The following is a 23,322-nucleotide window of genomic DNA, read 5'->3' as shown; positions in this document are numbered from 1 at the left end:
CGTGGGAAAATAAGTTCCAGTGTATCAGATTCATATTCCTTCCAAGGCATGTATGACCAGAGTACATAACTTGCAGTGGTTACGGGGAAAGATCATTAGAATTCCTGTTCTACGACGTTGCGAACCGTAGCATGTTTCCGTCTTTCAACATGTCCTTCCCCTTGTGCACTCAATGCGATACTCGTCGAGGAATTGGATAGCTTCCCTTGTAAGGCTTCATGACAAAAACAAGCTATACTGTTTAATGAAGAGTATTTCCAATAATATACCATAGAATGTTGTGGAACTCATGTACCTGATAGCGAATATTGCACATATCAAAATGCCTTAATTTTAGTAGTGGATATTGACGTGCGGAAAGGGGTTTTTCTTCATTAAAGTCACATTCATTTAACTCTAATATATCTTCAATTCATAGGCGAAAGTTTTCTTTTATTTTGCACTTATAACATTAATGGAAATTTTCAATTTCATTTTTGACACGAATAAATCTATAAGAGGTGTACAATCTTTCAAATACATAATTATCAGTTTTATGTTTTTCTCAGCACCATAATTATGATAAGTATGTGACAAACGAATGTAAAGACTAATAATACATAGAATAAGTATCTAAAAGTTGTTAACTACTTCAAGGTGCTTTGAAGTAGTTCAGGCTAACAGAAAATTCAAAAATGGCGGCGGGACGTTAGACTTGTGTTGATCGTGCTCCCAGGAAAATCACAGTATTTTATAAAATGCAGAACGAGATTTTCATGTAAACTTACAACCCTTTGTGTGATAGTGTGTGGGTGCTGTGCTTCCAAATTCGTGAGTTCTAAATATTCTAAGTGAGGACATTTGTCTTGATAAATATATTTCGAAAGCATGGCTCCACAGAAGAAAGTCAGCAGCCCATCTTGTCTCCCGGAGAAGCCCTCTCACGGCGAACTGGCAAAACAAATTTGTGCGGAGGTAAAATCAGTGATACAATCCCCCGAAGTAATGAAAATCATGGTGGACAATATCATTGAAACTGTAACAAATCTTGTAGTGCAACGTATTGAAGACCTTTTGAAATTCAATACAGAAGTGGTGCATGACTTTGAAGAAAAGCTAAAGAAAAAGGAAGATACTATCAACGATCTTTCTGGAGAAATTTCTAATCTTCACGAGAGAGTAGTTCATCTAGAACAATATTCACGAAGAAATAGTGTACGCATTTTTGGTGTACCACACAAGGCAGATGAAGATACTACAGAATCAGTGATCTCACTGTTTAAGGAAAAAATAGGTGTGGAAGTTACACCAAGTGAAGTGTGTCGCAGCCATCGTGTTGGTCCCCATGTCTCAGGCAAACTTAGACCTATCATAGTTAAATTCACCAATTATCAGACCAGGGCCAAGGTGTTTGCAAATAAGAACAAACTTAAAGGAACGAAAATAACAATTCGTGAAGACCTGTGTTCTCAGCGCTTGCAGCTCTACAAAGCAGCATCAGCTCGGTTCGGCTTTAAGAACACTTGGACTTACGATGGACAAATTGTAGTGAAACATGGAAATATTAAGCATTATATTAACAGCTTTGCTCAGATGGATAACATATAGGTGCTCTCCTGGTAGCACGTTTCTGTGAATAATTATGAACACTTTCTTGAAATATGTTTCTATTCAACATATTTTTTTTTATTTGCTGCTAGTTTCGTGACTTATTTTTATAGTTCAGTGTATTTAATGTATCTGTCAATAACTATTTCAATTCGTATTTGTACTCCACTTCATATTGCAAAGCTAGGGATGTCTAAGAGACATATATTTTTCTTGTGCAGTGCCTACAAAATCCTTCTCATGTGCCGGATATCTTGTGTGTGTGTAGTTGTGTTGTTTATGTATACAGTGTCGGCAGGAGACGCTTTGTTCTCTCTCTGTGTGTTCATGTTATTATTTTGGTGTTATGTCGGTGTTTTCGTCTTGTTTTTCTTTTTGATGAATATCCTGGTAAGTAGAACTACCGATTATCTTGTACGTATGTATAGTAGAGAAGGGATTCTTGTTAACATTTCAAGTATATTACAATACATTGCATTTGATTATCTTCTCAAGATAGGACAATGAATGACACATTCGCAGATTTAAATATGGCAACCTTGATTTCTAACTGTTTCAGTGGGCTTGACACTTCCACCCTCATAGAAAGTGACAATGACCTTCCTCCCTCCCCTTTGGAAACTACCTCTCATGACCAGAAACCAGAATTTGCCGAAGGGAACTTCAACGCTATTCATTTCAACGCGCGAAGCCTTCTTTCAAATTTCGTGGAAATTGAAAGCATTGTATCCTCTTTTAAACATGTGCATGCAGTACTTATTTCTGAGTCTTGGCTACAGGATTCCCTCTCAAACAACCTCGTCCATTTATCAGGTTTTCATCTCTTTACAAACAATAGAAAGGGTAAACGCGGCGGGGGTGTGGCAATATACTTACGAGACAACTTCCAGGTCAAACTTCTGTCTCAGTCAGCTGGTGTATATAACAGTAGTTCAGAATATATTATACTCGAAGTCACTGTAGGTCACCAGACATTGCTTTTGAGTGTTGTGTATCGTCCCCCCCGTACATCTTTCATAAACTTTGTTGACGATATTGCAAAACATTTACCCAATTACCAACATTCCATAATAATGGGTGATACAAATTGGGATCTTTTAACAACGAAAGACGAAGTCTTGCAATATCGGGATACGATCTCGTGCCTTAACCTTGCTATCTGTCCTCTTGTTCCAACCCATCACATAAGGACCTCAGAATCATGGATAGATGTGATACTGGTATCCAAGGAAGAACACGTAATTAGCCACGGTCAAATCCACACACCCGGCATCTCGTACCATGATATGTTATATATATCCTACAAACTTCGAGTTCCGCAATATAAAACTAAATTCACATCATACAGAGACTTTAGGTACATGAATGAAGTAGACCTGAACATCGACGCTGCCTGCTTGCCGTGGCACTCAATAAACTGCCTCCCTACAGTTGACGAGCAGGTAAATACTCTAAATTCTTTAATAATAAATTTGTATGATAGACACGCCCCTGTAGTTAAGAAACGCGTTTCGCGACCTCCATCACCATGGTTAACCGATGAATTACGTTCGTTAATGGCGCGGAGAGATAAAGCTTATAGAGCATACAGGAGACATGTGAAAAATAGTGATCCTTCCAGTGATAGCACAATAAGTCCCAATACAAAATTTGAAAACTATAGAATATTAAGAAACCGTTGCACTCAAGAAGTAAGGAAGGCAAAACGGCGCTTTGCCTATGAAATACTTAAATTTGAAAATAATGGAGCAGTTCTTTGGAAACGGCTAAAAGTATTAGGTGTTGGGAGAAACATAGCCAAGAACGCAGTTAACTATACGCCAGATGAATTGAACACTTTTTTCTGTCAAAGCCGTATGATACCAGCCTCCATGAAACTGCAAACAATGAATAATATTGTAGCTTCTGAAATTAACTCTCTGTTCTCGTTTTCTCACGTACAGCCTGCACATGTATTAAAAGCGATCCAAAGAATTAAATCTCAAGCCACTGGTACAGATGATATTTCAATAACCATGATCAGGAAATTCCTACCGCATGTACTTAATCCTATCACTGACATATTGAATTACTCTCTTGCCACAGGTACTTTTCCCACAGTATGGAAACTCGCTAAGGTCCGCCCACTTCCAAAAAAGAACAACGCTGACAATATCTCAGACTATCGTCCTATTAGTGTCCTTCCCGTGCTTTCAAAAGTTTTTGAATATATTGTAAATGATCAAATTCGGGAATACTTAACAACAAATAATTTATTGGATACATTTCAATCTGGTTTTCGAAGTAATCACAGCACATGCACTGCACTAGTAAACGTAACTGAGGATATAAGATGGGCTATTGATAATAGAAAACTAACGCTTCTGACTCTACTTGACTATAGTAAAGCATTTCAAACGATTGATTTTGACATATTACTTCAGAAATTATCATTATTGTTTAATTTTTCTGAACCAGTGGTTAAATGGTTTCATTCTTACCTTCATGAACGTAAACAAAGAGTAGTGATCAATCAGGATCACATATCGACATGGCATTGTATCAACAGTGGAGTGCCGCAGGGTAGCGTACTAGGTCCCCTTCTCTTTGCCCTTTACATTAATGATCTCCCTAAAATTCTCACCTATTGTAAATACCATATTTACGCTGATGATTTTCAGTTATATGCTTCTTTTCCCCCGCAAGATATTAATAATGCGATTGAAAAAATAAATACTGAGTTAAACAAAATCAGCGAGTGGTCTACGGCTCATGGGTTAAAATTAAATGCAACAAAATCGCAGTGCATCTTAATTGGCTCTCCAAGAATTCTCTCTTCTATTAATATCTATCAGCTCCCGAATATAAAATTGTCCAATACTGTTATTCCATTCTCCACAACTGTCAAAAATTTGGGAGTCAAACTAAATCAAAATCTCTCCTGGTCAGATCAAATAAATGGAGTTTGTAAGAGAGCATTTGGTGCCCTGCATACGTTAAACCGACTAAGAAATTTCTTACCAATATCTCTGAAGATCAAACTTGTCAAGGTACTGGTGTTTCCACATCTTGACTATTGCGACTCAGTCTATTCTGATCTAACAGAAAATCAATGAAAGCGCTTGCAAAGAGTGCAAAATGCATGCGTTAGATTTATTTTCAATATAACTTACAGGGAACATCTCACATCCTTTTATAAAAAACTGTCATGGCTGACGTTAGTTGGAAGAAGAAATTTACATAATCTTATCCTATTGTACAAAATACTTACTACGTCAGAACCATCGTATCTTGCCCGTAGATTTTTACATTTATCAGACTTTCATACTAGAAGCACAAGATCACAAGAAAATTTCTTACTCTCCATACCCAGTCACAATTCTGATTCATGCTCAAAATCCTTCACAGTAAGTACTACACGCCTCTGGAACAGTTTACCTCAATTAATACACAACGTTTCCACAGTTGCCAAATTTAAAAAATCTGTAAATTCCCTTCTCTTAAGTAAAGATAAGGATACTGGTAGCTCATGAGTCATCTTCGTTTTACGAGATTATTATTAACCCACATATGAACACACAACCAATAGGTAACCTATGCTAATTTGTACAGCTTATATATTCATAGTTCTGGTACCGCTACATGATATATGCATTTTAAGTTTCTCCATGTTATTTTGTTTCCTATATTGTATATTATTTTCCATTTTTGTTTTTGAAGTGTTTAACTATTTTTTTTTACTTCAGTGGTATATTCTTTCTTTATGTGGTTAATACTTTTCTTCTGTAATTGTTAATATTTTCTATATATTGGTGCTTTTTTTTTTAAAAAAAGAAAAGAATGTATGCACGTGGTTAAGTGCTCGGAGAAGGCTGCAGAGCCTTAACTTCGCCACGTAAAAGAAGTCATAAATAAATAAATAAATAAATAAATAAATAAATAAATAAAAGTTGAAGATAACAATATAAAACGTTTAAACACAAGTTCTATTTGCACTAAGTTATTTAAAATTATTAGGAACATAGCAAGTTATTGACTCTTTTAATTCACTTTAGTATTATGGATATAATTTCATCACATATTTTAAACTGTTGTTTCTTGTTATATTTTTAAATCTTTTAGAGGAACCTACAAAATTAAAGAACACGCTGTTATAATTAGTATTAGTATAGTATAAGGGATATCAGAACATTATCTACGAACGAGAAAGGTAATTTCGTTACAGTTGTTAACTTTTAATCTATCATACAATCGTTTTCTTTATTGTTTCATTCAAATATATCATTTATAGCCATCAACTGAATGTTTCTTAGGCTCATGAACTGTTGTGGTTCGTTAAGTTAAAAAATAAACATTATCTTATGATCGAAAGTAGAAAATTTTAGCAGGACATACATCGATTTTATTAAAAATATAAACAGCCAATTTTATTTAAAAACAGGGAGGCCAAAATCATCTTATTTTTATATATATATAAAAGTAGTCTGCAATACATATTTGGAGAAGAAACAGTAGACTTTGGAAAATTACGCCCAAATATTTGGAGGAGATGGATGATGCTGAGATCGAGCATATTTATTTTTATATGTTAGTTGTTTTAACAAGTAATAAGGTATTTCAAGCTATAGAGTATGAACTGATTTATTCATTTCCCAGTTTCGACAAAAATTAATTCATGAATTCTTGTCCCTTTCTAAGAACTATGAAAATTAAGATTGTTTAGGGAACGCTTTGTGTGTTTGGAAGTCTTATTTCTTTGCAGACCTCCTATGAAAGTGTTTCTATGGAGTTAGAGCAGGTGAACAGGATTGGGAATAATTTCCTCTAAGTGTAAGTTCAGAGATATAATTCTTTCCTCTGTAACTGTATGAGTATGCATTTTAAAAGAATCTCATTTCTTGATATTATAAGAGGTCAGAGTGAATTCTTCCAGTGAAATATTTTAATTTTAAAGGTGAATATCTCTGTAAAACACTCTAAATTTCCTAGTCACTTTAGATGTAATATCTTGAACCGTTAATCTCTATACGCCGATTATTCTTTTTAAACTTCTTATTCATTGTTTAAAATTGTTTAGTGTTGGAAAGACCCTTACATCAACTCTAATATATAGCCTATATATATCTTATATATATCATGTTTTCACCAGAAGCTATTAAATTTCCCTTTGCTTTAGTATTTTTGTTCTTATTACTAAATATAATTCAAATGAATTTTTGTATGCATTATTGTAAAACAAATAAATACCTACTGCTTTCATTCCAGCCCCAGTTACTATAATTATGCCACGTATCTGGAAAACAAACATAATCAGTTAATTAAGATAATATGAAAATTACTATCAACATACCTAGAAATAGATATTCTAGATTGTACTAAGTTTTCATCAAGTATAACCTTGTTATGTTAATAAATTTTAATACATTCTGAAAATGTGACATATCAAATTATTTTTCATTCTTAAGTGATGAAATTCCTTATTATTTTTTACCTCTCTTTAAAAATCTGAAAAATAATTATAACTATTAGTAGTAGCGGACTTTGCAAGACATGTAAATACTCTTTGTTTATAGGGCGGAGATGCTGTGTGTTTAGGTTAAGTGTTACGCAGTGATGTGCAATAAAGTATTATAATAAATATTTTACCGAAATGTATTTAATCATTTCAGATTTATAATAATATAAAATAGAGGAATAATTGTTGGAAAATTCGGTTTTTGGTATTTTGAAAACAATCAAATAGAAGGCAGTGTTTTAAAGGAATTGTAGAAATAACAATGTACGTTAGTAGCATATTGAGGGGGTTTAGGACGTGTGATGTCGACGGCTGCCATCTTGAAATTCGCCAATTCAAATTAAGCACGTTGAGCAAAACATACAAGGAAATAGGATCCTTAACTAACAAACCAAAACCAGTCAGGCAATGCAGAACGATTGACGAAACAATGTTGGCAGCATTGAGCAAGAGTTCGAATCCAAGTAGCAGTCGTTTGTCCCAGGAAAGTTTTGTTAGTCGCAAATCTATCCTACATGTTCTGTCTTTGATAGACAGTTAGCACTGAAACCTGAAAATAGTAGTAAACTTCACTACAACGAAGTACTACGTCACCAAATGAACCCACTGTTTGTAGGTTGATAAATAAATTTGAACAAACCGGTTCAACAGTAGACATCAAAAGCAAATGTTGTTACTGTGTGTGATGCTGCTAGTCCGAGAAAATAATGTCGCCGTCGTGCTCAAAAAATTCGCATGTGTAGTAACAATACAGGATCTTTATAAAAGATTTGTAGTTACACCCCTACAGGTTTCAGTTAACACAGAAACTTAAACCAGGTGATTATCTTTAATTTAATGGACCGAGCAACCGCATGTAGGGCTAGTAATTGGGTATGTATGTCATATGCTCACTATTGTGTTCCACGCTTGGCTTCAGTGATGGTAATAGGACAAAAGAATGTTTCGGGGACACTCGAGTTGTCAGTGAATCATAAAAAAATCGTGTGAAGTAGATATTTAATCATTGTAGTGTGTTTGTACTTACGATACTTCCATCACTCGAGTACTGTAGATTACTATATTGATTAATATTTCCTTTTCCATCTAGTCTTAACCGTTTATCTATCCTACAGGCTGACTCTACAGGTAACAATAACTTTCTTTCTTTCGGGCTGTCCCTTAAGAAACGGCACAGTGGACGTCTTCCGTGAAAATTTGTATAATCACCCGTTTATGGCAATGCAAATATGTCTACAATCTATTCTTATTCCTTTGAGTAAGATGGAGTCCTAGCCTTTTTGGTTTATTATGCTGGATGTTAATGGGACCTCCCTGGTTAATCGCCAGTGCGTGACATGTTGCTCACTATCTCTTGCGCGCTGAGCGGGAGGAAGATTTGCTCGTCCACACACTGCTTGATTTGCAGATATCTCGTATGCTGTCAGTTTCTGGGTTCTCTCGCCCTGCTCCTATCAGGGCAGTTTTTCATTTGAAACCGTCTGCTCTTAGAAAACATTTCTTCATGTCTAACTACAGTCGGTGTTGTACCCTAATTCATAAAAGTAGGATAAAAGACATAGGGACTCTCTACAAACATATTCACCCATACGTAATGAAAAGTAAATTAATTGAATTAATTTACACGTAATACTAGGATGCCAACTATAAAGGCTTAATTTTGTTAAATACTGTTCTTTGTTACACAGCCTTTTAAACAAATAATTATTTGATTTATACTAGGTAGGCGCATGTCAAAAATTGATCGAAGAAGAAATTTATTATATATATATATATATATATATATATATATATATATATATATATATATATATATATGTATGTATGTATGTATGTATGGCTGGTTCCAGTGAATATTCGGGTAAGTCGACTTTTTTTTTAATTGAGATTTTACAAGTATAAGCTTCCTTTGGGAGTTCTACATTGTGTAAAAGCGGCTATTGAGGAACTTACAGCATGTTTATAACCAGTTATGTCAAAATTAACCAGATAACTCGACTTAACTTCTTAATCACATAAATACTATATTTCTGAATAAGAAGATATGCCATTTTACCTGTTTGTGTACATTGATGTAAAATTTGCACTGAGAGTGAATAAGCGCTTAAGTCTAGATGTCTGGTTATGATACATTCATTATAACTCACGCTACGTGGTGCATATGTAGATATACCCTATTATACCGGTATGAACTAATAGCGGGAACTTTGTGTGCTTTCGCTTTCATTTGATGCCTTTGTTTGTTGTCTGAAGGACTGGAGTCCAATGTACAGTAAGTATTGTTGCGGGGTTTCTTTCTTCTTTTATGTTATTTACAAATAGTTTTATTTCACATTGTTGATGTCGCTTCTAATACACATGTTATTTTCAGCAAGAAAAGTTTAATTTTAGTGTTGAGGCCGAATTGAATGGTGAGTTTGCTGAAAAATATTATCTCAAAAAACATGAAGCAGTGCACCTTGGAAATAGAGCTTATATTGAAACAAATATGCCAGATACACATGAAAATTATCAACAATATCAAAATGCAAAATGCCTGAGGGAAACAAGGAAACTAATATCGGCTCACAAAGGAATAGCTTATGATGATTACTTTGAATCGGACATTAAGTCAGACAACACAAGGTATCCTGATTTTCAAGGAACTTCGTCATCTGGTAGCGAGGAATGAGTTACAGCTGCTGGACGAAAAAGCACGTCGAAAGAAGAAACAAGAAGAGGTAGGCGTTAGGAAATATTTTGATTTAGAGAATTGCGCGGCTTCCAGTAATGCAGTCGATACTCTTTACATATTTACTAAAAACACACACTTAGAATATGAAGAAACTTTTGACAATTTATCTCAGCGTTTATAAATAAATAGTGAAACTGTTATTCCATTATCTTAGAATTAGATAGAAAGGAACATCAAATTTCGTAGTAGAAAAGAAGAGAAGAGAGCAACAGACTTAGAAATGAAGGGAAAACATACTTTACTGAGAAGGGAAAGGAAGTTCCAGCAAGAAAAATGAATGAACTTAGTGAGTATAAAACGAAGTGTGACAGTAGATTCACAAGGAAAAGGAAGTTCCAGCAAGGAAAATGAATGAACTTAATGAGCATAAAATGAAGTGTGCTAGTAGATTCACAGATACTGATCGCCATATTTTTGTTCAGTGAGTATTGGAAACTAGGCAGTCTTGATAATCGTGCCAACTACGTGTGCTCATTAATCAGTATCAAGAGAGAGGAGGCTGCAAGAAAAGTGTAGTAGGACCAAAGAAACTGAAGTGTCTCTGTAGTACAATCTCATAATTAAAGGATGATAGATATCCAATTTGCAAGAAATGTCTTCTCAACTCTTGCAGAAACGAAATCATTTTTTGAGTGTGTTATTCAAAAGAAAAACGAGCCACACTCTGGAGTGATTCCACACGATTGAAGAGGACGAACAACTTCTAAGAAATTACCAGAGGAGATAGTTGATGACGAAAGAAAAAATTGTTCTGCCAAGTTGCGAGGGTCATTATTGCCCCAAAACAACATCCAAAAGGTACTTAATTTCAGATCTAACGATCATAAAGATGTTCACATTATATAAAGGAGGAAGAGAGAACCCTGTTTCGGTTTTCTTTTGTAATAAGGTCTTTCATGAATTGGGTCTTGCATTCAAGAAACCACGAAAAGGTACGTGCCATAAGTGTGATTTGTTAGAAGTTACAGTTTCCTCTGAAAGTATAAGGGGAGGCTTTATTATTGAACGTAAGAACGTCATAAACCCAAAGAAGTATACAATGCTAAGCAAAGGGACAAAGAAAACTCCAAAGAAGATATCACAAAATTGGCTTTTGTTTTTGACTTTCAGCACTGTCTCCGTACTCCTTATTTGACAACATTCGTTTCATTATACAAACGTTAATTGTGGACATTTATTCTACGATACACAATCTTACTACTGATGAAGCTACATGTAGCATGTGGGGTGAATCTGTATCTCGTAGCGGTAACCAAATTGCATTATGCCTTTACCAACACATCATAAATTTCCCATCCATGTTGAGGAAGTGGCTTTCTGTTCTGATTGATTTGATGGGCAAAATAAGAATATTCATGTCCCATTTGTGTTTATGTATGCACTTCAAAAGAAAGCTGAGTTACAGAAAATAAACCACAAGTTTCTGGTAAATGGGCATACCCACATGGAACGTGACACAGATCATGCCCTAATAGAAAGGCAAAAGAAGTGAACTGTATTAAAGATCCATTACCTTCATGATTGCATGCTCAAATTCATCAGTGATTCGTTGTAAAAAAAAAATATCGACCATTTTTTGACATGAGCCTCGTACATTAAAATTAATAAAGGTTGGTCAAGGCTTCTATTAATATATGTTGTTTCGAACTTCTCAAAATAAATTTCGAAAATTCGTATATGGTCGTTTTAACATTGCAAACAAGAATTTAGTTTCTATTTCATGAAGTGCATATAGAGGAAGTATTTGAATGAGATGAATCAGGTGCAAAGTATTATCCTAAAAAGTTATTTGATTATTCGTTCAGAAGTGTTCTTCAGAAGTGTTTATAAAAAACGTGACGCAAACCTTGTCCTTTGTACTTTCCACCTGGACCACCTGAACCTCCAGGGCGACCGTTTGGACCATCTGGACTATCAGGACGTTTATTTGGCCCTGATGAACCACCTGGTTTCCAACCTGGTCCACTAGGACGCCCATTTGGACCACTTGGAGCACCTGGACGGTCAGGACTGCCATCTGAAATTGAAATATAAGAAATAATTAACAAGCAAATGTCAGACAACTAATACTATAAGAGAAGTCATAAAATATATTAATATAAACTGTACTTATCATTGTGATACTCCAATGGCAAAATGACAATACAACGACCAGTGTCCACACCCTATATATATATGAAAGGTTAACTTGTATGAGGGCTTTAATATAATTTGTTGTATTTCGAAGAAAACTATATACTTTCTCAACAAGTAGTCCTTAATCAAATGTTTCGTTCATGATATATATAAGTGGATATCAGTTGAATAAATAAGTTTAATAGTGACACACTCCACAAAAAAGTTAACATAAACTTAAGTAGGTTTTGTTCCTTATAAGCTGCTGCACCAATATGTAAAGAAAGACAAAATATTTTCATTTACGGCATCTCCTCTAATATCAGCAGAAACGTATTGTCTAAAAAATATCTAGTAATCCACAGAAATGGCAATTCCAAGAACCAATTTTTCTCAATGTTAACTGAAAAATATGCTGTAGTACGAGAGTTAGACCGGAGGCGAGTGTAAAAGCAACAAATACAATCTCATTAAGTGATACGTGAATTTGTGATTTCTGAAATCAATGGAGAAAAATGCTGAGTTGGAGAAAAATGATTGAGTTGTGATAGATATGGAATTAGCGATATCTGGCCAAGGATAGCGGCATTTATTTATCCCTGGAATATCACAGTCGATAGAGAACATTACAAAATTTATCACACTCAAACATCGATATAAGCCTGCACACCCACATATAACTCGAACTACAGTCACTTTCCCGTAGTAACTTCTGGGTTACTTACATCATGAATGTTAAAAAATAAGCAAAGACTTACAGATGCAAAGGATTAGAATTTACCTAATTAACTTTTCGCAAGAAACAGAAATATTGAAACTTAACTTCAAAATTAGATTGAAACACATTTTCATTTTTTCGAACATTTTTCATAACTATAAGCATAGGTAGCACCTGAATGACTTGAGCAATCAATCTAATATTTTTAAAGTGGAAAATAGATCTTTGTAACAAAAAAAAAAAAAAAAAAAAAAAAAACTCGTGTGTAACCTCATTTTACGAAACTTCATATAGATGTGTTAAAATATATTTCCATATAAATATATCATCACATCTTGGACTCTAACCCTCGTGCACACCAAATAGTAGAAATACTAGCCAATGCCGTTACACTCCCACCACACAACCGAGTGCCATCAATTTGATCTTGAAGGTGAGAGAGGTGTTCCTTCTGCTGACCATCACTACACTGCTCTTTATGAAGTACGTAGAATTTCCGTAACGCACCACCACCTACAATCTAGCGTTACGGTCGTCACCTGACTGTTACCGACATCTGACATCATTATAACTCCAGATGACGTCATTAAATAAGTATATATATATATATATATATATATATATATATATATATATATATATATATATATATATATGAAATAACCGTTTTACACATTGGAAAACTATGATCGTATTTGAACTCCAAAGGATATGCATTGGGAAGAATTTGGACTTCTATATCATCTAAACTGTAACTAAATTATACTGGTTTTTATCCTATGTTTAATGACTTTAACAAAATTTAAATTTTTGATTGAAGACTCCAGAATCTGACCTAGCTTTTCCACTCGATTTCCCATTGCTAATTAAGTTCGACGACAACGAATTGTATATTTTGTATAAAATTCCAAGTAAATCTTTAGTATCACATTTGTGAGACCCGAATTATTGGAGAGACCGAAGTTGGGATTTAAATCGATTGGTAGTCTAACCAAATGCAATGCACTGCAAACGTAAGTAATGTAGCTATTAGGCTATGGAGAATTTGGCTGGCCATAAAATTGTAGATCGCCTCTGTTGTGAAGTATAATTAAGTTAAAGTAAGACATGCATATCTCAATTCGAGCCAACTTCGTTTATTTTGTTGATTGGAAATGGGATTTTGCGTCCATTTAAGAACCAAGACTATACAGGACTTATTTCGACATTTTAAAATAATATTAGTACTACTCTATTATGCTGAAATTCCAAGACTGTCCAGTAGAGAATCCAACTCGGGATACTATACACCAACGACACACAAATTTAGCACAAATTGTTTGAATAGCAATTCTACACAAATTACGCTACAAGAAATTTCACACAAAGTGTCCGAGCATAATAAAAAGGAGGCGGAGCATTATAAAATAGCATGTGCAATAAGGAGAGAAATTAAAGCAATTATGTGAAATTAGGGATATCGTAAAAAAACAGAAGTGTATCGGAGATAAATAGCACCGATAGAAAAAAGTTAAATGGTTGTCTTCTGAATAATGAGATACCACAAGAAGAAGAAGGAAGAAGAGAAGAGAAAATTGTAAAGTTCCAGAAAATTATGTAAGTTAGGAAAGAAGAGAGAAGAAAGGACATCAAAATGAAAATCAAACAGAAGTACTCAGAGTTACTCATTTGAAGGAATAGTTTAATGCGAATATATGGAGCAGTGAGATAAGGGAAAGAGAGAGACGCACTTACTGTTTCATCTAATTGGAGTTGGGCTAAGTGAAGAATATATTTGAGATGGTAGAGAAGAGATTAGAGATATACAAGAAGAAACAAGAAATTTGTACTTCGATTCATAGAACTACTATTGAAAAAAATTAACTTAATTGTAAACTGAATTCTTACAAAAGTTTGGAAATAGTGGCTTGTTTAATTTTGAGTTAAGAATTTAGAAGACTGTTGTTTTGAGCTGGAGTTTAGTATTTGTGATTAGCTCGTTTCACACAAGTACTGTTTATTGAGTACTAAATGAAACAATAGCGTTAGTTCTGCACGCTGAACAAAGCCACATACAACGATTCATTAAAATGGAATAGATTTTTTTGAGCTATCGCAGAACAGATACAGAAATAAGACAACGTTGAGTGGTAGAAAACCTGAAACGAACGTTTCAATTAGAATATTTGATGTATTAGTACCGCGACGTATTCTAAAATTTCTAAACTGACATTTAACTCAAAGGAGATAAATATTTAAGATAAAATACAAAGTAATACCTTCACTTCCATTCCAGCCACCATATTCTAGAAATATAAATAAATTGCTGTTAAAGATTCAATTTCAAAATTACTTTTGTAATTATGAAATTTTCTACGATAATTTTATTATATACAACATTTCATTACTACATATTTTAATAACGTTATATACTGGCTTTATTATGAATGACACATTAACACAATATAATGACAAGGTAGGAAACATAACAAAAGAAAAAAAAGGACGTGTTGTTGATAGTACAGGCTATAAGTGTAAATAATTAAGCTTCAGGACAAGAAAAATATTATTCTCGAAATACTGACTGCTGCTAAGTTTTGCTAATTTAATAGTAATAACGAATATTTGAATTTAAATGATTATTTTTCCAATATAAATTATACTGAACAAACTCCATAGCTCTGGATAAGTAGCTTAACAAATAAAACACAGTTCTGACCAGAGCAGAATGAAATATATTAAAACTATACTTACAATGTGTTACAGTTTCAAGGACCTAACGTCTTCTTCATCAGACACCAACACTCTCAGAGTGTTGGTGTCTGATGAAGAAGACGTTAGGTCCTTGAAACTGTAACACATTGTAAGTATAGTTTTAATATATTTCATTCTGCTCTGGTCAGAACTGTGTTTTATTTGTTAAAATAAATTATACCTGTAATAAAAAATTGTATCCCAAATTAACTTTCCAAAGTTGCTCCCCATTCACAAGGCAGGGTACGTTGGAAAAGACAATTTTTCACAAGTAAATTTCCTATTTCGAAATAATAATTATTCTTTTCTAACTTATGGTTCGTCGGATAGTTCTTTCTTCAGACGTTTTGCAGTCTCAAGTTAATAGAACTAATCCTGAATAATTTTAATCTTGAAAAGAAAACCAACTTTTGCGTTAATTTGCCCTATTTGGACCCGCTTTTCCTAAGTGAGAACATGCCATTTTGTACTGGATTTCTGAATGTAGGATTGAAGCGCGGGGTTTAGTTTTTCTGATTTATCGATTAGGTATAATTAAATCAAACTTTCATTATTTTGCTCCATATCAAGGCCATACTATGTTAAAGCAATGTTTGTTGTACTTCATCTGTGTAAAGTTATGGACTCTAGACGATGGAATATAATATTTGAGTATATATGTATGTTCGATTTAAAAATAATTAACGTCAATAATACCAAACAGAATTTAGACTCGTGGTATTGATATAGCTTCTATCAGACTTTGTTTGCGTATGGTAGATTAATTATGTATTTGAGAAATCCCTTTCTCAAACACTAGTACCGAATATCGAGGTGAACTAACGAGGAAGTACGGCTTCAAATTTCATTCAAAATATATCCTTGCTCGACCAAAAGTGCTTCATAAGAAACCTAGATGTTCACAAGATGAGAAACAGATCAGTAAATTACTTCTGTGTCTATAGTTCAACCTATTGCATTAATGAAAATATATGCAAACACCCAAGATAAAAGCATACACTAAGAATTGTTTGTTTTGTAGCTGGGAATTGTTGATAGAGTGTAAGAGAGTATTTCGTAGATGCATATAAGCATAATAGGAAGCAAATGGCTTGGTAGCTAATAATGTTACATTTGAATGCCTTGTTTCTAATATTCAATTCTGACATTGTATATAATTATAAAGAAACTGCTGCAGACAAACTGCATTTATGTGAAACATTTATCTCTTTGTATACTTCCAGAGAGTAATTAAAATAAACTCATTAGAATGTCAAACACTACAAGAAGACATGAGAGTTACTTCAAATGTGTTATTTCCCGTTGCCTGTATTAAATCAGTAGGCAACTCAGAACACACCAAAAGATACGATCTGTGATTGTATTTTATGAGAAATAATTCTAATGGCTATATTGTGCAAATATAAGGTAATGAAGTTATATTCTTCAGTGTTGTTGCGTACAGGAAAGAAAATATATTGCAAGTTATAACTAAATTTTTTACTGTAAATATTATGCACTTTTTCTCGTAACTCACTACTAAAATATAGAATACATGACGAGAGTTATACTAAATCCCAATAAGTTCACTTTTCTCTGAAAATTATTTTGTCATTAAACTCAATTGTGAGTGCCACTCATTCTAGCTTTGGAACTTCTTTTATAAAATAACAGACACATTCTGACCAAAGCATATATTAACTAATAAATAATAGCGTTACAGTTTCGGCAAATTAACTTTGCCTTCATCAGACACATTATAATCAGATAATGTGTCTGATGAAGGCAAAGTTAATTTGCCGAAACTGTAACGCTATTATTTATTAGTTAATATATGCTTTGGTCAGAATTTGTCTGTTATTTTATCAATTGTGAGATATATTCTATTAGAACGATATAGTATAAAACCAATTGGATACAGCTGAAACATGACTTCGAAATATGCCTTTTACTCTAAGTCCGGATAATGATGTCATAGATTTTCTTCCTAACAAGCGTTTTTGATTTACCTGGACCTCCGACTACTGATTGTAGTATTATCACTCAATTAGTTGCTCAAAATAATGCTTCAATATTAACTGGTGTTTGATCAGCATTCCAACAACAAATATTATGAGGAAATTATTAGATATTAACATTGTACGGTTTTCCTACTAAATCACATGCTGTTAAAATTTGAAATACGGTTATAAACCGAATTTACTTAAAAAAACTATGTTAACAAATGGACTAGGAAGAGCAGAGAATTTTAAGAAATTTTATACTCTTTTAATTTATTTTAATGTTAAAACTCACACATTCAACACAGTATTAACTTTCTATAACACCAGTAAAGGTCCCACGACATTCAAATTGAAATTCAATACGGTACATTCTCTTATAGGACATTGATCCGTATCGGCAATTATGAATTTTTGTAGTATTTTTGCTCTCCTAAAAAATTGTCACAGTAGACTTAACGGAGTGTAGTCATTATGTATATTATTTGCTAGCAATTTTCCGAAACGTGAATACTTCTTTATTACACATTGTCATCGCAATGGCAACCTTCCATTACGCTTGAACCAGTTGCTCGCTGAAACTAAAATTGTCAAATCTTATTCAGTAGACAAATTTTAATAATATTTCAGCAAAAATGAGTTTTGAAATAAAAAAAATTGGGCTTTAAATGTATTAAAATCAATCATTAGTTAGAAGCAAATATTGACAGAGGAACACATTAACATTCTCAGTAACAAGAACCAGTGAGAGTAGTGACAACTTAAAACATTTCTTTTCAAATAGCACTACACTGGACTCCGATGTATTTATCCGTTATGCATGTAGAATGAGCTTTTCATTTAAAAACATTACTCATAGTGAATTTCGTTCCTATATGCTTCCACTGTTTAAGTTTTAATAATTCTTACTTTAAATTTTAACCTTTCACAAATGATAGGTTATAACTTATACAGTTAACAATTTTTGCTGTAAAAAGATTATCTGCTATCAGAAGATGACATAAAATTTCTCTTAACTTTATACTTATTGTCTTAATCATAAATCGAATTACTGTGTTGGGAAGCGTAATTACCAGATTCATGTTTGCTCCATGCCTCATAATTATGATATTCCTCTGGAAAACAATACGAAAAATTGATAATTTATTAAAAAGAAATAACATTTAGTTATTATAATTAAAAATGACGGAAAAGGATAACTCCTTATAAAAATTAAAGATTTCTTTCAAACATAAGGTACTATGTATTAACGAGTTATTATTTATTAAGAAAATGAGAAGTATATATTTTATGAAAATTTTGTCTTCACCAAATGTTTTGATTATGCACTAGGGTCATTTAACTCGAACTGGCAATATTGTTACGATTGGAGTGTCGTGTGAGCACTAGACAAAAGACGAAGTAGTGTGTTCTCTGTGAATGTGCACGAGTCAGTTCAAGGCTGCTGGGGTCCCATATTACGGTGTGTGTGGCGAGTGGACATTGTTAAAGTGATTGTTGTTTGAAATACCGCACTAACGCAATGTTTACGGGTAAGAACACCGTGTATTTATGAAATTCCAGGTGGCGCGAGGGCGAAATGCTAGGACGATTCACAGAGGATTAGTAGAAGGCTGTGGTGGTGCTGTTGTACCGCATCGGACAGTGGCGAGATGGGTTGTAGCATGTCAGGTGGGACGAGAGTCAACAGACAAAATGCACGGTGGAACGCATATGCGAAGGACTACGAACGAAATTCATCTTGCAAAACTACGGACACTCCTGGGCGATGATTGGGCGCTAGGTTTATAGTGAATTGGCGCAGGAGCTGAACATTTCCTCCGAATCGGTGTTCCGCATGCTAACACAAGATCTTAGCATGAGGAAAATTGCAGCCAGATGGGTACCCGATGCTCTGACCGATGTTCGAAAGTGGCATAGGTGGCAATGTGCGCGCCTACACATTCAACGTTACAATGAGAGAGGTGATATTTTCTTGCACCATATTATTGCAGGTGACGAAACGTGGGGAAGATACTACGAGCCTGAATTGAAACGTCAGTCGAGTGAATGGCGATATCCAGAATCTTCACGATTGAAACAGCTTAGGCAAGAGCCAACAAACGTGAAGGTGATGATAATAATATCATACGAGCACGAAGGCATTATCCTGTCACATCAAGTTCCGCCAGGCGTTAACGCCAATGCTGCATACTGTGCATCATACTTCAGTCACCATTTGGACTAGCATTGTGGCGCAAACGTCCATACTTCCTGGAGTCTGCACCACTTCTGCAAAACCAGATGCCATACAGGCAATCCAGTTAAGACTCTGTTACGACGATTGGGTGGGAGGTACTGGAGCACCCGCCATACTATCCGGATATGAGCTCCTACAATTTTGATCTTTTCCCAAAAATGAAAGAACCTCTCAAACGCAAACGTTTCAGACACATTCCTAGCATTGTTCTGGCCTTAGAGCGCACTGTGAACACCCTCTCACAAAGTAGGGCAAATATTAAATAGTAAATATATAATTCTTTTGATCTTATAGAAGTGATACATTTCATCTAATTTCAGTATTTTCAGTAAAACGTTCATAATTTGCAACAAAGGAAACCAATTTTAATTTAAAAGTTTACTTCATTTAACTCCATTTTGAATTATGTTTTTGCAAACAATCACGTGGTTATTAAATGGCACTCGTACAGTCTTTCACGCGATTTAAATATTTTAACATATTCTCAACGATATGAGCTACATTTGGTATAAAACACAATACACCTCTTGTGAATCTAGAAAATAGTTAAATGTTTTGATCGCTCGATCTCATGTTGTTTCAGCTTAGAGGTAAAGCCTCAAGGACTCTTATGCTAGAAGATCATACTCATTTCAATGTTGCATAGTTATGAACATCTATAGTAGTAATGGGGTCACTCTGCCTCACTTTGGACTTTGACCCCGACCTTTGTGACGTCATAGGTCAAAGGTCAATGACCTTGGCCCGGGGTCAATGACCTAGGGGTACATAGGACCACCCCCTCTAAATTTTGGCAGGGGTACCTTGGCCCACCCCCTAAATTTTGGCAGGGGTACATAGGACCACCCCCCTTAAATTTTGGAAATTACCAAATCTAAAAATTTGGTATGGTAGCCTAGGACCATAGTATGTACCTCTATCAGTATTGGGTGTCTATGTCGTTCCCTTTTATGGGTAAAAAATTGCCAAAAATTTAAATTTCGGAGGTTTTTGACCTAATTTATCCCCTTGGATGAGGTGTTATTACCCTATATAGTTATATGGGCGTATACAGGGGTCCATTCCCTTTCATAAGACATGGGTATATTAATGCACCCCTTGAAAAATTTGGGAGGGGTACCTTGGCCCACCCCTTAAATTTTGGAAATTGCCCAATTTCAACATTGGGTATTATAGTACCGGACCCTAATATGTATCATGATAAATTTGGGTGGTCCACCTCGTTCCCTTCTAGGGGTACAAAATTGCCAAAACTATAAACGTAAGCAATACGTTGTACCACGTGTTTGGTTTTCGACCTAATTTATCTCCTTGGATGAGGTCCTATTACCTTATATGATTATATGGTCATGTATAGGGGTCCATTACCTATCATAAGACATAGGTACATTTGTGCACCCCCGGTAGGGGCACCTTGGCCCACCCCTTTAATTTTGGAAATTGCCCAATTTAAACATTTGGTATTATAGTATAGAACACTAATATAGATCACTATAAATTTGGGTGGTCCACCTCGTTCCCTTTTAGGGGTACAAAATTGCCAAAATTTTAGTACAACCACGTGTTTGGTATTTGGTACATTTTATCCCCCTTTGATGAGGTTCTATTACCTTATATGATTATATGGTCATGTATAGGGGTTCATTATCTATCATAAGACATAGGTACATTGGTGCACCCCGGGAGGGGTACCTTGGCCCACCCCTTAAATTTTGGAAATTGCCCAATTTAAACATTTGGTATTATAGTACAGGTCCTCAATATGTATCATGATAAATTTGGATGGTCTACATCGTTCCCTTTTAGGGGTACAAAAATTGCCAAAATATAAACGTTGTACCACGTGTTTGTTTTTTTTTGGTCCATTTTATCCCCTTTGATGAGATCCTATAATTACAAGGGGTCCATATCCTATCATAAGACATGGGTATATTGTTGCACCCTTCTTAAATTTTGGCAATGGGGGTCCACTGAAATTGTCCAATTGAAGCATAGTACAGGACCTCAATATGTTTCGGTGGTCCTATTTTCAAATTTTTAAGTACAACCACGTGTTCGGTTACTGACTCAATGTATCCTATTTGATAAGGTATGGACGGTATCTCCTTTCAATTTGGTAGTACCCTTCGGGTGTAGTACGGTCACGTGATCAATGATTTGGTTTTGATGCGCGACGAGGTCCCTGGTCAATGTTCTCTAGGAAAGATTCTTGGCATTTAAAACTTTTTTTTTCAACTTTTTCAAACTAAAAAGAAATGAAAACAAAAATTGAAACGAAAAAATTTCGAAACAAAAATGTTCAAACAAAAAATTTTAAACAAAAAATTCGAACATTTTTTAAACTTAAATTTCAAACAAAAAGTTTTTTAGTTTGAAACAAAAAAAATTTTAAACAAAAAAAATTGGTAACGAAAAATTTCAAAACAAAAATTTCGAACAAAAAAAATTTAAACAAAAAATTTTGCAACAAAAAAAATTAAAAATTTTCAAACGAAAAAAAATTTCAAACAAAATTTTGAAAACAAAAATTTCAAAACAAAAATTTTCAACAAAAAAAATTTCAAACGAAAAAATTTTTAAACAAAATTTGAAACAAAAATTTTGAAACAAAAAAAAATTTAAACAAAATTTTTGAAACAAAAATTACAAAACAAATTTCAAACGAAAAATTTTCAAATAGAATTTAAATCAAACAGTGATCAGCTTTCACGGTTAACCGTTAAACTTTATCCGGTTTTTAACTATTCGATTAACAAATAAACGGTTTTCAACTATTCGATTAACAAATAAACGGTTTTCAACTACTCGATAAACAGATGAACGGTTTTAACCTTTTCACACCAGTGAGTGCAAGAGTTTACAATCTAAAACAAAAAGAAAATTTGTACTCGCTTTAAATACGCATCATTTTTGAAACAAGGTGTTAGTGTTCATCATGGATACACAGTGGAAACATCCATTTACCTGTATTCTCGCAGGGCCTAGTGGGTGTGGAAAAACGTATTTTGTGAAGCGATTACTGTCACATCTCCCAACCATGATCAATGCAAAATTTCGTAAGATATATTGGTATTATGCAGAATGGCAAGACGTGTATGCAACAATGCCAGTTCCAGTAGAATTTCACGAAGGACTTCCACGAATGAAAGATTTTCAGCCTCACGATGGACCACATTTGATTATTATTGATGACCATATGCGAGAAGTGAATAGTGATATTGTTGATATGTTCACAAAAGGATCACATCATCGAAATATTAGTGTGATTTTTATAACACAAAATGTATTTCATCAAAGTAAAGCAAATAGAAATATGAGTTTAAATTGTTCGTATTTGGTGTTGTTTAAAAATCCACGTGACAAGTCACAAATCAAGCATATGAGTTATCAAATCATGCCTGAGCATCCACTGTTTCTACAAGAAAGTTATGCAGACGCAACAAGAAATCCACATGGTTATTTACTGATGGATCTTAAACAAGATACACCCGATGAAATGCGATTTCGTACAAATATTTTTCCCGACGATTTGCATCATTATGTTTACGTACCAACAAAACATGTTTAAATTATTGTGCATGCGAAAAGAATGACTTAGTCTGTCACGATGTCTCCTACAGTGAAACACGCTGATCTGCTACGTGCTCTGCACAAAGCTAAACCAAGATTGCGTAAAGCTATTATTGCCAATGCAGACGCTTCATTAATTCATAGTATTTGTGA

The 23,322-nt window shown here is 34.2% G+C and overlaps 1 protein-coding gene across 1 annotated transcript in view; it reads right to left on the bottom strand.

Moving 5' to 3' along the window:
* The window catches only part of LOC145683623 (uncharacterized), a gene marked incomplete at its 3' end in the record, with an annotated part of 551,164 nt that overhangs the window by 5,084 nt on the left and 522,758 nt on the right, over window positions 1-23,322 (bottom strand). Inside the window, 4 exon segments of the mRNA XM_081754960.1 lie at window positions 6,818-6,859; window positions 11,662-11,832; window positions 14,907-14,933; window positions 18,434-18,475. Coding sequence (XP_081611086.1) covers window positions 6,818-6,859; window positions 11,662-11,832; window positions 14,907-14,933; window positions 18,434-18,475 — 282 coding nt within the window.

This window comes from Thermobia domestica, chromosome 4 (genome assembly GCF_964235325.1).
Source record: "Thermobia domestica chromosome 4, izTheDome1.hap1.1, whole genome shotgun sequence".
Classification (NCBI taxonomy): domain Eukaryota; kingdom Metazoa; phylum Arthropoda; class Insecta; order Zygentoma; family Lepismatidae; genus Thermobia; species Thermobia domestica.
This window is presented reverse-complemented; position numbering and strand designations above follow the sequence as displayed.